The sequence below is a fragment of the Apis dorsata genome, unplaced genomic scaffold (assembly GCF_000469605.1).
Source record: "Apis dorsata unplaced genomic scaffold, Apis dorsata 1.3 scaffold_185, whole genome shotgun sequence".
Taxonomy (NCBI): domain Eukaryota; kingdom Metazoa; phylum Arthropoda; class Insecta; order Hymenoptera; family Apidae; genus Apis; species Apis dorsata.
This window is the reverse complement of record NW_006263470.1, coordinates 263904-280950: the sequence shown is the minus strand read 5'-3', so window position 1 is coordinate 280950 and position 17047 is coordinate 263904. Positions and strand designations below refer to the sequence as shown.

The window sequence follows — 17047 nt, the reverse complement described above, 5'->3', positions numbered from 1 at the left end:
GACTTTCAGATAAAGAAATTCCCAGAAGGACTGAAGAATAGTCTTAAAAAAAAAAAAAAAAGACACTAAAAAGAAGCGATGAAATTTCACGCAAAATATTTCAAAGATCCTGAATTTATCAGTTTCCTTTTTTACTTTTATGAATAAGATACCAATTCTTTTTTTTTTTTCTTTTTTAATTTATTGCCTTCCTTTTTCCATTCATGAATGAGTCATTAAATTTCTATTCTTCTCTATATATTTTTACAAATAAATTACCAATCACATCTAAAATAATATCAAACTTTAATTTACAATCTAATAAATATCTTCGATCATTTATATATTTTTCACTTTTCTCAAAAGTAATAAGAGAATAATAAATAGATAATGGTGGTTTTTCTCAGGTATTCGTGCAACGAATTTCTCACGGCTGGCGCCGATGAATTGAACACACCGCAGACCAGTGTCACACGATGCGCGAGAAGATTACTGGAGAAAGTTCCTTGTATCTTTGCTACGAATTCGCCAACACCTTCCTCACCCACGTAGTGTAAACTCGGTTATCAAAACGGAAAATTTAGAAAAATCAGTGGACCATTGTCGACAAGATTCATGTACTTTTATTGTAAGAAAAATCGGCTCTGCTCCATCCAGATGCAAGCAAGAAATCGCGTGGAGACTTAGCACATATCTCGCCGCGATAGCGTTTATACGAGGATTCAAATGACATTCAGCTGACAGGCGGTTTTGTCATACGATCCAGCCGAGAAAAATATTTATGGATAAAAATATTTTCTTCGCGCATCGTGGGACAATGCATCCTTTTTCTCGTAGAAGATCGAATTCTATCTATCTTTCTTTAGAAACGTTTATGAAACGTAATTTTCTCTCCGCGATGTTTCGCCTGCATCATTTCTTCTTGTAGATAGATTTTGTCGAAGTTTGTCCCTTTTCTTTTTTTTTTTGCACCGTGATTGTGAAAAGAAATTTGAAAAGTTTGGGAAACATTTTTGGCTATCATTTCTTTTCGTATCTTCGAAGAAGATTTCAAGAATTCCAAATTCAGAATTATGAATCTAGTATATAATTTGGAGTAAATTATTATCGATACTGTAATCAACGATTTAATCACGATTAATTGGAACAGATTATTACAGATATTATTCATGTGAAGAAATTCGAAGAATTATTGGACATGGCGAGCGTTTAACGAGAGTGTTCATCACGGGCGATATCCTTGTCCTGGGTAAAGTTCAGTGACGCAACAAGAGGAATCGGAATACGTTTATAACCGCCACGAATCCAATCCTGGCAGATCACGAGTTACCGAACCACACGAGCTACCAGCTGAATCCTTTTCGGGAAAAGGTTGAAGGTCACGTGGAAAGAGCGTATTATAGCCATTACGTAAACGAACTTATAACTCGGCCTGCGACGTCTTGGACCGTAAATAAGAGGCGAGGGATCGTGGAGAAACGAGGCGAGGAAAAAAAGAAGAAGGGAAAAAGTATACGAAAAGAAGAGGCGACCGATTATTTATCACGTTTTCTTGCACGAAAGAGCAATGGATCATCTCGTGAAATTTATTGGTCCAGCCAGATCAGTGGTTGAGCAATCGAAATGCTCGATCTATCGATGTGAAAATAATTATTCGTGAGGAATTCGTCCGTGTTGTGTCATCGAAACGAAAGTGTTACGTAAAAATTTCTTTTTAGACACGGCCGAGCATTTGTCTAATTGATATTTTCGATCGATCTCTGTCGAGAATTTTATATCGTGTTTGCATTGTTATTAAGAAATTTTATTATCTATCGTTAATGGTGGAAGAATTTAATATCATCGAATCGATGGTAAATTAATTGGAAAAGGAATAGCATACCTCGATTTATGCGTTATGTTGATCGTTTCGTATTCACATTGCAAAATCATCGAAGTTGTCACACGACATTTCGACGTTGTAATTCTCGAAGGGTATGTAATGGTAACTTTATCGACGATGATCTAACATTAATTTTTTAACACGACAGCGATCGCCGATCTGGCAATCTCGAATCGAATTTCTATTTTTAATACATCTTTGTATATTAATTAGTCGTTTCCAATAATGATTCCGATAAAATTCTTTTCAAAAGTAAGTAAAAATTCGAGTTATAATTAAATAAAGAAAGATTCAGAAAATTTATCTCGAGACTCTTTAGTGACATTTTATTTTCCCATCTTTTTTCTTCCCTCATCAGTTAAGCTCAATTTACAATGCGAATGTAGAATGTAATAATAGTAATAATCGTACGATTCTACTCTTTTTCAGTTAATGGCCACACACCTTAGCAATTCCTGATACCAATGACTTCATAATCGAGCAAAATCCAACACCCACCCTTTTTAACTAAATCTCTCGGATGATGCTCGAGGAAAGGAATTCAAGTTTCCAAACACAAGCATCTTTCAAGGTTGTATCACATAGAGAACATGGACAAGACATTAATTATCCACGGAGGCATTAAATCTTAAACATTAGATTATCGTTGGAGCGTGAAGAAATCAATCAATAATGGAAGAATATTGATCGAGTCTTATAAAGAATTTATTTCCTGTCTATTTTAATTATCGATTATCCGGGTAAAAATTATCTTTATCATTGCTACATTAAGTATCGAATCTTTTTAGAGAATTTCTAGCATTCAAATTTCAAGAAAAAAATTTTGGAGAAACAATTTTCTCCAATTAATAAAATTATTTGGAAAATCTTTGAGGGTTGTAATTATTCACGATATATTCACAGTGGAAAAAATTCCTTTCCAGAGAAGAATTATATTCTCAGATATATATCCGCCCTTCTAATTTTTCAGAGAATGTAAGAGTACGAATTTTCTCGTCTCTGGAGCGATTCTACTCGAAAAGAAGAAAAATGGCACAATGCTGCAATGTTGCAAAATTGCGAACGGTGCAGTTCCGAGACGTAAGGGATTCGTTGCCATAGATCATAAGCATGGAATTGCATTAAACTTGCGATATCCAGAGGAAATTCAGGCAAGAACCCGCGGAAACCGGGAGCGCAGGTGGAAACGTCTCTAGGCGTGGGAACGGAAAATGCAACCAGTAGATTCACTATGCAATACCCATTAGATAAGGAACGAACAAACAGTTGAAACGGACAATGAGGGCAGAAAAACTATTCCCTGGGAGGAAATGTCAGTTCTATAAAAGATCACCTGATTACTTATTACCAACCATTGTTCGTCATCGCTTATAATAAATGTCAGCTTCGACGCATTGCTATGATTAGATCCACGGGTAAAATCTCGATGGCTGAAAAGAAGAAAAAAAAAGAGAGAGAGAAAGAGAGAGAGAGAGTGAAATCGACGAACGCAACGAATCATTTTGACTCGTCATTTGATTCGATAAAATCGATGAATTTTAATTCGTTTTTACGCCTATCTTAAAACGGTTATTAAATAATTTGAGTAGCCTATTTCGAAATAGATCACGTCGGTAAATGAATGTTAATCGGAATTCTTATCGCGCTAATCTGAAGATCACAATCGCATCTAAAGTGTACGTCATGCACTTTCTTAGTTTATTAGCCTATTAATGTTTCGCGAGTAATGTTACGCGAGTGGTTACGATCGGTCTCGCGTTGCAGTTCAACGGTTGAAAGGATTTTCGCAAGCTAATATATTTTTATTGTCGGTCGTAAGCCACTTCGAGAAGTTATGGAGAAGAGCGTATGGTTCGGCGTAGATATTTTTCAGAAGCGGTTGGAAAAATTGTGAAATCGACGATTGTGATCTGTGGATGATTGCGAAACTGCGATCGAGCTATATTCTGAAATTTTTCACACGGATGGAAATGATTCGATGAACGAACGATTCGATGGTTGTGTATTTGATGAGTTGGTTGCCGGAGTTTCCATGATCTCGTTCGGAAGGGAAGAAAAATGGCGGGTGAAATCTTGTTTTCGCGCGAGGATCGCGTTAATTGGAAAAATCCGTAGGTTCCGTAATCGCGATGGACTAATTATTGATCTTTCATCCTGATTAAAGAAGAGGAAGAAGAGATTCTCAAGTGGATGTATCACGTTGTGACATCATTGAGCGGAAAAGTTGTGCGGATAGCAATCGTTCAATGGACGAGCCAATTTCAATCGAGTGATTAAACCTGTTTCATCGTGAATAATATATAATTGGTAAGTCAACTATGATTATTTGATATTTAGAAGCTTAATAATTTCCTTTTCTTCTTAGGTAAAAGTAATGCGTATTCTTTTCCCAAATATGAAATAAACACGAATATATTTAAGAGAAATTGATATTTTGAAAACTTTTTTATATTTAAAAAAAATTAATTTCTCATCTTTCTCAACAACGTTCTTTTATTTGTCAAATCATGTGATGTAATTCGAATCAAAAAAGAAACTTCATGTTGCATCATCGATTCGAAGTTTCCAATGATACACGAATCGAATATTTCGATGGCATATTTTTTTTTTTTCTTTTTTTTTACGACAGAATTACGATGTTGACCTTTCGTAAACAAAAATTTCTATTCGTTACATGATCACGAGGGTATCATCTTTATCCAAACATGCCGTGCGCAAGAGGTACCATTACACGATCATCACTATTAAAATCAATTTAAGTAATCGTAGCTCGATGAAAGAGAATCTTCTTCGAACAGGTTGGATAAAATATTTACATATACAACGAATTTTTCCATATTTTCTTTGAGTACGTTGCATCATTATAATATCATGCGATTATAGGAAAGTAATTTTTAATTCGATTAGAATTTAACATTTTGCAGGAATGCTCGAACTTTTTTCAAGCGTGTTGTAAAGAAAGCTTTATAAAATTTATGCAATATAATATAGAGAAAATAACGTCTCTGATCTCAAATATAAAATTTTACAGAAATTCTCGCCTATTTTTCTCTCAAACTTACTGAGACCTCAAATCCCTTTTGCCTCACTTTGCACAAAGGAGTCTAACCAACGCAGCCCCATTTTCCACGAATTTTCCCTTATCGTCTTATCGACGGCGATGGCAACGATTGGGATGGACGGTTGGGAAACGGAGGCTGCACAAGGAGGCGGATTTCGAATAAACAATGATAACCTTTGGTATTTCGCGCGGCAACAGCTGGCTGACGCTTCCATCTCGCTATTAATTCTCTCTTGCAAGCCTGTGCACGCGGTCGTGCGTGCAAATACCAAGCTCGCCGGTGTAAAATCGATGTTTTGCCGAACAGACGAGAGTGGCAGCTTTCAAAAATTTCACAATCGAGATACACGTCTTCGAGATATGGCTAACATCGTCCCTTTTACAGGTCGAAGAAAAAAGAACGCGCGATCGAGGCGATTCGGGACTCTCCAAAAAATTCGCTTGGACGCGAACAGAGAAATTCTTTAATTCTCGAGAAACGAGCTCTCTGTGGAACGAAGAAACGACAATTCGTTTAACAAACAGTTGAGTATCAACGCGTAGATTCTCGAATATGCGAATCCTAGAAAGAAGATCGGATTCCTCCGATCCCAGAAGAGCACACAATTTCGGCACACAATGCAATTTTCTTGCACCCTTTTAAGAAACATTACACAACAATCGTATAAACCCCGTCAGAAACACTTTCACCACTATAATAGTTTCCATTCTACTTGTATCTTTATATATTAATTTTTCTTTTTCACTCGATATACCCTGATATAAAATCGATATTTCCCGCACTATCATCTACCGTCCGGATCCACCTTGCGACAGTTTCGGATCTCTTTCACCCTCCGACCAATCAACCTTCCCTTTCAACGCCCACACGTTTTTTTTTCTCTTTTCTTTCTTTCTTTCTTTCACTTGTCCCTTGTTGCTGGCACTTTACTTACCATCTTCCGTGATCGCGATCTAATTTTTTTTCGGCCCCTTGTTATCTTAACCGAAAGAAAAAAAAAAAAAAAAAAAAAAAAAAAAAAACTTGGTCACCGAGTAAACAAGGGCGTCACACACTCAACACGGGCACATCGTCTCCGCGGGTGCGCTTCGTGGTCCCGGGAGAGGTGACTTCTTCGTCTCGAGGAACGTGGAGAGCATTTATAGGATTCACCCGATTGGCTGGTGGGGGTAAAACGTTCGGTCCATGCGATTATTGCGAGCCGACGTCCACCGGGAGGATGCTGTAACTCTTCGTCTTGTTCGTGAGACGAGGTGGAACGGCGAGGTGCAAAGGAGAAGGAAAGATCGGTATGGCTAGCGTATGGGGGCGAGAGAGATGGTTGAAGGGTGGAAGGGAGAGAAAGAGAGACAGGGAAGGAGAAAGTGAGAGTGGTTGGCTAGCGAGAAGGACGAGACGATGTACAACATTGTCTGAAAAGGTCCGAAGTCGCGTTCGAAGATCCTCGTGGACGTGTTCTCGCCTATCGAAGGACGTTCGTCCTGAATCCTCGTTCCACGGAACAATGGTTGTACGACGAGGTATGATTTCAAAGCCTTGGAGGATCGAATCGAAGGATGGGATAAAAATGGAAAATCGTCGCGCCCTTTGCGGGCAGCGATTAAAGGGAGATGGATCAGAGAAGAATTGTCACGAGAGAATTGTGTAACTTTGCTTCGTTTCGATTATAGGATGAGGTGATTGGTGATCAAAGAGGAATTCTCGCGGACTCGTAGGTTGGTTGGGTACATCGATGGTATTTGGAATTAATGGTATCGACTCATTTAAGGTGAAATTTATGGCGGTTCGGGACGAACGCTTCTATTAGGAGTATGCTTGGTCATGATATTTCGAGCAAGTTGGATCTATAATATTCTTGTCCGATTTATGTTTCATTATTCCGTAATATTCTGCTCGATTGAATTATCGAATTAACTAGTTAATTGGACGGTCAACATGTCACTTACAACATGTTGCTCCTTTCGACTCACTGTTTTCAACTCAAAACATTCATTATGAATTCATCGATCACTGACATTTAATAAGAATCTTATTCATAGCCACGCTTGAAGTCGTTCTCCGCGATCGGTTTTAAAATTCGCAAAAATAAAAAAATAAAAAAAAAAGAAGAAGAAGAAGAAGAAGAAGAAGAAGTAGAAGAAGAAGAAGAAGAAAAAAAGAAGCTCATTAAAACGCTCGTAGAAAGTAGACACGTAATATTCCGTAATCACATAATACACCTAGTGAAACTGCGTAACACGTAATTAAGTTGCGAGCGGACAGCGCATCGATATGCCGAAGACGCTTCACCCCGCGCTCTTGTCATTTATTCCTCTAAAATTCTTTTCTTGCCTAATTATTTATATACCGATTTTCATAGCCATAAAACCCGGTATACCGCGTATTATCTGAATAATTTAACGTAATTATCCGGTGGAAGATATTGAAGAAGGATCTCTTGTTCTCGCGTAGAGGGTGCGAGCATAAATGCCGCCATAATTATACGGTAATAAATTATCCGCACAACGTTCTTTCTTCTTTCTTTTCAGGAATTATAGCCAATATTATAGGAATAATTGATCCTAATCCTGGCTAGGAAAATGGATAATAGGATCATTAGCTATATCGCAGAAGATATTATAGATCATTGAAATAAATCATCATAATCATTGTCACTATTTGTATTAATGAAGATGTATAATTTTGGAATCCATCACAAACGATCATCGAAAAATCTCGAACCCATCTCAGCTTATCCATTTATTTCTCGATATTGTAATATTTTGAATTAGATCACTTTGGAAGATTTCGATGACATCAATTCTTTGAATATCCACTGCTACATTTGTTCCAATAATTTCTACCATTCGTGCGCGTGTGCGTGCTTTTATCGATCATAATTCCGCGAAAACAATTTCTAAAATAGATGGTTTATAGGGAAATCGTTGCTTTACGCAACATTTCACTTGTATCACTATCATCGAGATCCATGCAGATTTCCATACAGGTTAAGAACCTCGGACACAATGATGCTCGACGATCGGCCATAATCACCGCGAACATTTATGTGAGTCCACCGTCTCTTGTGTGCTCACGTGCTATTTACACCTGCATCGTTTACCGATGTCGCCATTCCGTGTTACCGTAACAAAGACGTTCGAATAGTGGAACAGGCATCTCGGATTAATTGGATTTAAGTACATCTGATTTGGCTCTAATTTATTCTAATCGGAGGGTGAATATACAATACAATTTTATTTATGGTAGAGTCTGTTAGCCTCATGTTAGAAAGAATCAATTGTGGTCAACATCGATGTGTTTTCTCGAAATTTTATATATATCTTGATCAAATTAGAATATTATTTTAATTAGAATATTAATTTCACGTAAGATTAACATCGTGGCAATTAGTGTGTCTTCTTGAAATTTTTTTATATTTTGATCAAATTCCATTAGAATATTAATTTCGTAAGATTAATTTACGATTTTTTCAATCTTGCATAAATAATAATCTTTTTGATATTGATTCTTTTCTTTTCTTTTTTTCTCGAAGTCATGAGTCGAAGAGATTTAAATAAAAATAGCTTTAGACGAATTTAAAAATAATTTGAAGATAATTCGTTTATATTGTACGATCAAGAATATGTTTAAGTTATTAATAAAATTGATTATTGCCACTTAAAATCCATTCGTTCGGTTTCTGTTAAGCAAGCAAGCAGCTCGTTCGACATTTCGTTCCTCGTCGATCATAAAATGTTGCGCATGAAAGATTTTCTCCGATCCTTGGGAAAATCTGAAAATACAAGCCTATGTCTATCTGCATATCTACCGAACCATCAAAAAGCTTTAATTAAAATAATTTAATTAATTTCTCGTACGCAATTGCGAGATTTCAATTCTATTTGACGTAAAAACTCAGAAAGGGTGGAAAAAATGGTGCAAGAATATTTCGTAATATTTTTTCATCATCAAATTACATAAGGAATAATATTCGATATAAAAAAAAAAGAAAATGTTAACAAATATCCAAGATTCTGTATTGAAAATTTTTTTATCTTAATAATCGTGAAATAATTTCAATTAAAATCCAGTTTCGTCCAATTGGAATGAATAATAAGGATGATAGAAGATTGAAGATCTTCTCAGATTTTTATTCCTTATTGAAATTTTCTTCGAACATTCCTCTACGATTTAGGCTTCGTGACTTCGTTTCTCCGTTCGGTCTGGAATATTAAACTGAACTTTACATTAAATTACTAACAAGAACAGTAATCACTGGTAAATGTTTCCACTATTATCATCCATATTTCTTCATTATTGCGCTAACTTGTTGCACAAATGGCAACTGAATTCCCACGATTATGACAGTGAAATATTAGATCGCGGGAGGATTAAGACGTTTTTGAGTAGAACAAATCGAAATTTTAAATTTTAAATTAATTTTAATTTTCTCGTGTTCTCAATATTTGAAAATTATTCCACTATGATTCTTCTTTTAAACAGTGTATATCTAATATATAATTTAAAATAATTTATTCGAAATTGTATTAAAAATATTTATTTTCATTCATTTGGATTCATTATTTATCACTTTTATTTTCTTTATTTTTTATAAAAAAATATTAATCGCAAAGAAAATTCTCATATTATTATACGCTTTGTAGGAAAAAAAATCTCTATACAATCGGCAAATATTCTCTCTTCATACACGGAAGCAACAAAGATTAGAAAGAAATTATAATTAAATATAATAATTATCCTTTCGGATAGTAAAGCGTTGACAAAGCGTCATGATTTCCATGTATGAATGAAGCTTCTTTTTTTCCATACGGCTAACCTTTCTCTTAGTATTATATAGTATTGCTTTTCAACTGAATGAAGAGGCTAAGTCTACCATAAGGAAAGATCGTAATCACAGCTGTTTTCGATCTTCGATCATTTTCTTATGGGTAACATCATCGTCAGCTGCAATATCTGGATAAAATTATAATCCAATACAGAACATTGAATTAATCGTTATTTTTTTACAATTGAAAATTACAGTCCAATCTTTTGTTGAAACAAAATTTTTATTTCTCAAGCATTGTGTGGCATTGTATATAATTTATAATTATAGTCTTTTTCTTTGGTGTTATGTCAAGTGATTTATGGCATGTCTATAATCTTAGTTATGAATAAAGAAAATTATGATAAAGATATACACGAAGAGGAGATAATTCTTTTGAGAATTTTATTTTTTTACGCAAGACGCGAAAGTGTGAGTAATATATAACATTAGCATGGAATTAACCTCCATATCTTCGAATTTTTAATGAAGAAAAAATGGCTCAAAAAAGAAGAGAAAAAAAGAATATGAGAATAAGAATATGAATACGAGAAGTGCGAAATTTTTATTTAAAGAATTTAGGTTTTTTTTTTAAAAATTTTGATTCACTGTAAAAATATAAGTAAATATTTATGAAATGAATCAGAGGAGATTTATCATTGAATATTTAGATACAGGAAAAACATTTTGTTATTTCGAAATAATCATTATTTCAATGTAAAATAAAATTTTAATATCTAAATTTAAACGACAATCTTCAAATTTCAATTTTTATCATGTCATTGAATTCTCAACGTATCAAGGCAAACCTGAAGTGTCGTAAGTGATCACAAACGATTTCATAAGATATATATGATAGTAAAAAGATTATGCAATGTTTTTTTCACTTTTAATTCCTCTTCCTTTTTTTCGAATTAAATAATCGTAAATTCATCATTCCCTATTAGATTTTTGCTTTTTCCTTCATCCGTACGATCCGAATCCTTCAATTTAAATGAATAAAAATTTACAATTTGACATATTGGCATTTAAGATACATTAAAAAATTTTTTCGAGCCTCTCAGCTTGAATCTTGCTCGTTATTTTAAAGTTTCATCCATTCCAAACGATGACCTCGACAATCTCATTAAAATTTTACGAAGATAGAGAATATAAATTTCTCTAGTTTTTGCTAACAACGATCGACTAATTCTTTTTTCTTTCTTTCTCATCCTAAGAATACCCGGATATATAGAATGGAATGTTGATATTAAGAGAGATCAAAAATATAATTAATTCATTTTAAACGAAGTAATATAAAGACATAAATATGAAAAGACAAATATCTGCTTTATAAGGAAGTAAATTGTCACTGAAGAAATTTTGCAGGTTGTTAAAGTCACACCTAAAACCTATTGCGGTTTACTCGCGGCAAAGTAAAAGTATGGACGACCTGAAAAGTCATGGATGACCTCTACATCTGCACATACGGATCACCGCAGATGCATTCTCTCTTAATCGCAATGTTGCCTAATTAAACGGGAATACACGTATTCAGAAACAAAAATTTCATCAATCTCTATTATTTCAATATCTTTCAATATTAAGATTAAATCTGTTTGCGAAAATTTTACTTATTGAATGCAACATATCGTTTAAAGATATGTTTCTCGATAAGATTGAATCGAGTTTAATGAAGCGTAAAGGATTTAATAACATCGTTGTGGTGTATTATCGATGGTATGGTGATTTTTTTGAAAAGAGGAATAAAAAATTTTTCTCTCATTTTAACGATTGAACGGGGACGATGATATTTCGATAACTTTAGAGATGAGATATAACTATGATTCGTTTCGTTGTGCAATTGAAGACGTTGAAGATTTCTAAGCCACGAACAGATCTAACAAGTCTAACCTTGAAAACAAATGTAAAAGTATCGACAATTGTCAAATTTTGGTAAAATATAAATGTAAAATATCATTTATGAAATTACAAAATTAAAAATTAATAAATTTGGACGTCTATTTGAAAAATCTGTATAAAATTCTAACAGGAATCAATCTGAATTTTTTTATAATCACGATTCATATTGGATTCATTAATAAGAATATTTATATGCTTTATTATGTTATTATGTTACATTTAACATAATAATTTAATAAACTTTATTATATTACATACTTTATTAAATTATATACGGGCATTTAATAATTTTCTATTATTTTTCGTAATTTTTTCCATTTCAGTTTTTTCAAAACACGATCATTTATCGTTCACGCTATTCATCGAAACATTAACGAGCAGATTTTACTTTCGAAACTCTGATTTATTCGTAAATATTATTATATTATATATTATTTCTATTAAGTCAAGTTTAATTTATTACAATAATATTATCGTTCGTTTCGTACGTCTCATTTGCTTCGAGACAAGTTTGTTGTTACATTCTACTGTTTCTGTTTATAATACGAGATAATCGTATCTCGTATTCAGTTGAGATCGACAATTACTAAAGGTTAGACACGAAGAGCTCTAAAATTTCAGATAATTTTAATTTATATAAAATTCTAATCTAACTCGATTATTTTTAGATGGATCATCTTTGAAACTAATTTTTTCAAAAGGTATTAGTACTTTTTCACAGTTTTTTACGCAGTGTATATCTTGACATTTCCAATACACATTAGATTTTTATATATAATAACTTTAATATCTAATCTATGGTACGTATGTAATAAAATGTTAAAATTAATTATTAAAATCTTGAAATGGAATATATAAATATTATTTTATTAAATTTAATGGTCTTTATTCAGTTTTTAATTTATTTATCGGATATTGTTTGATTTTTATCCTTAGACATTTCTTGAATCAAAAATAAATTTCTTGGAGGACTCTTCGATCGAGATATATTTTTAAAAAATCCATTCACTTAGTGTTAGAAAGCGATATTATATAGATGAAGCGACTAAAAATATTTTCATATCATAATAATTCATTCTCATATAAAATGGTACATCAGATATTAATTGATTTTAGCATTGAGTGTGTTTATATATAAAATTAATTATCATTCTTTTAAACGGTTTCGATATTTTATGTAAATTAATCGAAACAAAAATTATACTTGGATAACAAAAAAAATATTAAAATTTGATAATCCCCCTTCATTAAAATTAAAAATCTCTCTTTCGAGAAATAGAGAGATTAAAATTGCTCATTCGATATCTCTGAAACGAATTAATCGAAAATGGAATTTACGCATATGAATATCTCATTAACTTCTAATTTTTGAAACAAAGATATTCAATAAAAAAATCTGTATATTTTATTTATAATGGTTTTAAAATATGATTGGTAATTACATTAATTTGATTTCTGATTTAGAATCAATAAAAAAAAAAAGGGACAACATTTTTGTTTTCTTCTCGTATGTCACATTCATTAATGCATTTTCGTAATTTATCATGGATTCATGATTCAATATTATGAAACTGCATGGAAATATTGTCTTGAATTTAATATTCCCAGTCACGCAATGTTACGTTATGCATTCGTTTAATTTCAATATCGTTGAATATATTTTTATATGAACTTGTAAAGAATTTTTTAATATTTAATAAACGTTCATTGGTACATTTCGAGATGCGAGAAATTATTGATTGTTTCTTGAAGTTTTTTATTACTTGATTTTTTTTTATATATATTATTTTAAATGAATAAAATTTTCAGAGAAAGTATAAAAAAAACAAAAATCGAGAAGAAGAAAATATTTAAAGATTCTTTTAGAAAGCGAGCTTTTAAAAAGAAATTTCATCATTGCTATTCCCAAAAAATATATAACAGAATAGGTTTATAATGAGAAGATATCTTAAACACGATACTTCCATTAAAATCTAAATTTTATTGATTTGCATCTGTTCAACGAAGATATAAAAATTGAATCAAATATAATTCAAGTTTTCTTGGATAAAAAAAAAAACATCATCGATTTGATATTATATAATAATACGACGAGAATAATTATCATTCGAGTATATGGAATGAAAAAAATTTCGAGAATATCGTGAAAGTATATGGATATCTTTTTACAGTTCTTCTCTTAAGAAAGATTTCGATAGAGCAGAGTCGATAAATCTAAAAATTAGGATAGAGATGTAAATATATCTTCTTTGGGTATATCGCAGTATCCAAACGATCGCCTTTTCGATTAATAATGATAGAATCCATGACCATAACCATACCCAGGGAAGCCTAAATAGAAAAGTAAATTAAGATAAATAACATCGATGAATGTTTTGTCTAATGATCCATATCTTCTATTTCTCGTGTGCAACGTCGATGAATATTTTTGTCCATTTTAGAATTTATAATAGATTAAAAATTTATAAAATTTTTCAGCGCATTTAATAATAATATAAAATTTCACATAATTTATTACGTCTGATAGAAGAAAGAGAACAAGTGAAAAAGTTTTGCAAAAAATTCATTGACGTTGAAAGCACTTTTCTATATTATCTCATGCATTGTATTCCCTTACCGTATCCATAATGCCCGTAACCGTGTCCGTATCCATAGAACGGATATCTGTAAATGTAAGGATAATATCCGTATCCACCGTATCCACCGAGGTATCCTGGTTTAGCAGAAACGATGCCAATGATGACAGCCAGCAACAGGATCGTGTACTAAAAAAAAGAACATATACCCAATCCTCAAAATACGCATAAATAAATAACAAATCGCTTCACACGTATCTTGAAAAAATTCCATTTTCTCTATCTTTTTTTCCAATGATGTGGAAAAGATCGATCATCGAAATCGGAAAATGAAATATTTAAATAAAAGTGAAACATTGGAAGCATAAGAGCAATAAATTAATGAGGGATGAAACTCAAAACATTTTCTTCTTTCTTACTTTCTTTTTTTTTTTTTTTAATCATTACTTACAAGTTTCAAGCAAGCCATTATCCGTCAGCTGACACTAGCCAGTTAACTCCTCCTATGAATTGCACTAATTTTTCCCCTATCTGTCAACAGAGTACCACTGTCTGTCCAACGTTGGTCTCCGTTTCTTTTATAACAAAGGCGGCGTGTTCCGCCACAGCCCCCACACTAATTTTTCCCAGCCTTCGTATTGGCTTTCCTCCGTTAACACTAATAGCAAAGACTGGCATTGTTACTCTGGGATTATGCGAATGCAATACGTCATTATGAAAGGAACACCGATGCAACATCCATTTCGGATTGGTCATCGTTTGTGTTCACGTGCTGTGAACCGGCGACCGCCTTGACATCCAAATTCGTAATCCACGAGAATCCACGATTTTTCGTCTGAGAAACCTTTTCCCCAATTCCATTATACCTGGAAAAGAAAAACAATGTATCGTCATTTCCATTTGCATCGTCCGATTCCGGTTTCCGTGACAATTTTAATTAGCATCTGTTACCATTTCAAACACATTCCTCGTTTGGAGAATTTCTTCCTCGTTTGGAGAAATTTCACGGATTCGAGGAGTGATGAATAGTGAACGTACTTGGATCATACTTGAAATTACCATTTTAATTTCAACTTCGAACGGTAAGAATCCTCTTTTCCTTTCTCAATTGCAGAATTTCACGGTCTACTATTTCGTGATCGATATATCATTACATTATTAAGTAGATCGACATATGTACTTCTTGGAGTGACTTTGAAAAGAAAGTAAGATGGACAGAATCGTTTCAATGGATCGATGATTAATACTGGACACAACTATTATCAAAAGCATACGATTTTACTTTACTATTCAGAATGACATTTACATTTTCAATTTGCATCAAATATCATTCCACGTTAGAATTTCTGTGGAAAAATTATTTTCTCCAATTTAATTAATTAATACAGTATAAAATATTTGTTCACATAATACAGAAAATATATCGCATATATAATACATTTTCAAAATATAAAAATTCAACGATGATATCGTTCACATGAAACAAAAGTTCTCCACTCGTCACGAAAAAAAAGAAAAGAAAACAGGATCGAAGAGAATTTTCAACGAATGTTATTAAGTCGAACAATTTAATTATCGTCGGAGCGAGGACAATGCGTGCACGAATGCACGATTCAATGAAAGGAGATGCAATCGTGATCGGGACAGAAGGAAGAAAAGTCGTGTGGTTGCGTAACAGGAGCATGGAAAGGAGGGGGTCGTTACAAAATGGTGAAATTACACGGTACAGGTTGCGGGACGAAATCGTGAAAAAAGAAAAAGGAAAAAAAAGAAAAAAGAAAAAGAAGAAAAGATGATTGCAACATCATTGGGATCATGGAAAGGATGCGTTTGTCATTAATTGCAGTTAATGTGCGATGCTTGTAAACTGCTCGTCGAGTGTTATGTTACCCAACGAGATCGTCGTTGAGACGAAAATATTCGCACGGATATCCATTTTTCAAGTTTTTTCCCTTTCTTTTTTGTCGATGAATCATTTTGATCATGAAAAAAAAGCTTCGTTTCCCAATCTTTTTCTGAGACGATATGTTATATGTTAAATAGCCAGAATTTAAATTTTTATAATATAGTCAATCAATATGCAACACCAATTAATTTAAAAAATATATATATATATCTTGATTAATAAAGCGTACGTGTAATATCTTATTTTTAAAACTGAGACCAGGTAAGGGAATTAAAAAATTAGATATTAAAAATCAGATATCGTACGATCACAATGCACGATATTCTTTTCTTTTAATATCATTTGTTGTACATTGAAATGAACAAGTATTGAGAATTTTTTTAATTATGGAGTATGTAATATAAATTAATTACGATAAATGTAATTATTTATATCATAATTCGTATGGACTAAATTAGAATTTCAATTTCGAATAAGTAAATTATGATGTAGGGTATAAATTATTCATCGATGATTCGAATAAAATACGCAGAACCATCTTTAATAAAATAATGACGCAATTGAATCACACGATGAATAATTATTTTATCTTCTTGATAAGAATTGCACGATTCTAATTATCTTCTCATTTTTTTTTCTTTTTTATCATATGCAATTAAATATACTTTGTAACACTTAGTATTCCTATGCATTTTAATATTTGTTCGCAGTTTGTAATTTATACTATCGTATAATTGTATGATAATTTTGCATATAAATTGTAATTAGTGATGGCACGAAGTGAACTCAACTTTTCATCAATAGTTCGAAAAAAGAAAATAATAATAATAACACTTTTAATTCTAACTTCATTACATTTCCAAATTGATTCGAAACATTTACGAATGGTATATTTTATAATATAACTTTCTTTTTATAATATCGAAGTCGAGTGAA

At 32.5% G+C, this 17047-nt stretch overlaps 2 protein-coding genes across 2 annotated transcripts in view; both read right to left on the bottom strand.

Moving 5' to 3' along the window:
• Nucleotides 1-6054, bottom strand: part of LOC102680517 (basic proline-rich protein) — a 15417-nt gene extending 9363 nt beyond the window's left edge. The window contains exon 1 of the mRNA XM_031509838.1: nucleotides 5858-6054. Coding sequence (XP_031365698.1) covers nucleotides 5858-5860 — 3 coding nt within the window. The 5' untranslated portion in view covers nucleotides 5861-6054. The remainder of the gene's footprint in view (nucleotides 1-5857) is intronic.
• A 7710-nt stretch (nucleotides 6055-13764) lies between these two features.
• Nucleotides 13765-14825, bottom strand: LOC102679243 (keratin-associated protein 19-2-like). Its single transcript, XM_006614457.2, has 3 exons — nucleotides 14657-14825; nucleotides 14247-14394; nucleotides 13765-13960 (listed from the first exon to the last, which is right to left on the bottom strand). The coding sequence occupies exons 1-3, from the start codon at nucleotides 14672-14674 to the stop codon at nucleotides 13917-13919; spliced, it is 210 nt and encodes a 69-aa protein (XP_006614520.1). The 5' UTR covers nucleotides 14675-14825; the 3' UTR covers nucleotides 13765-13916.
• Between the last annotated feature and the right edge of the window lie 2222 nt (nucleotides 14826-17047).

Excerpts from the sequence above, each read along its gene's own strand:
- LOC102679243 (XM_006614457.2), bottom strand. Across the intron at positions 13,961-14,246 it reads TTACGGGCATTATGGATACG|GCTTCCCTGGGTATGGTTAT; the intron begins GTAAGGGAATAC and ends TTTTCTATTTAG.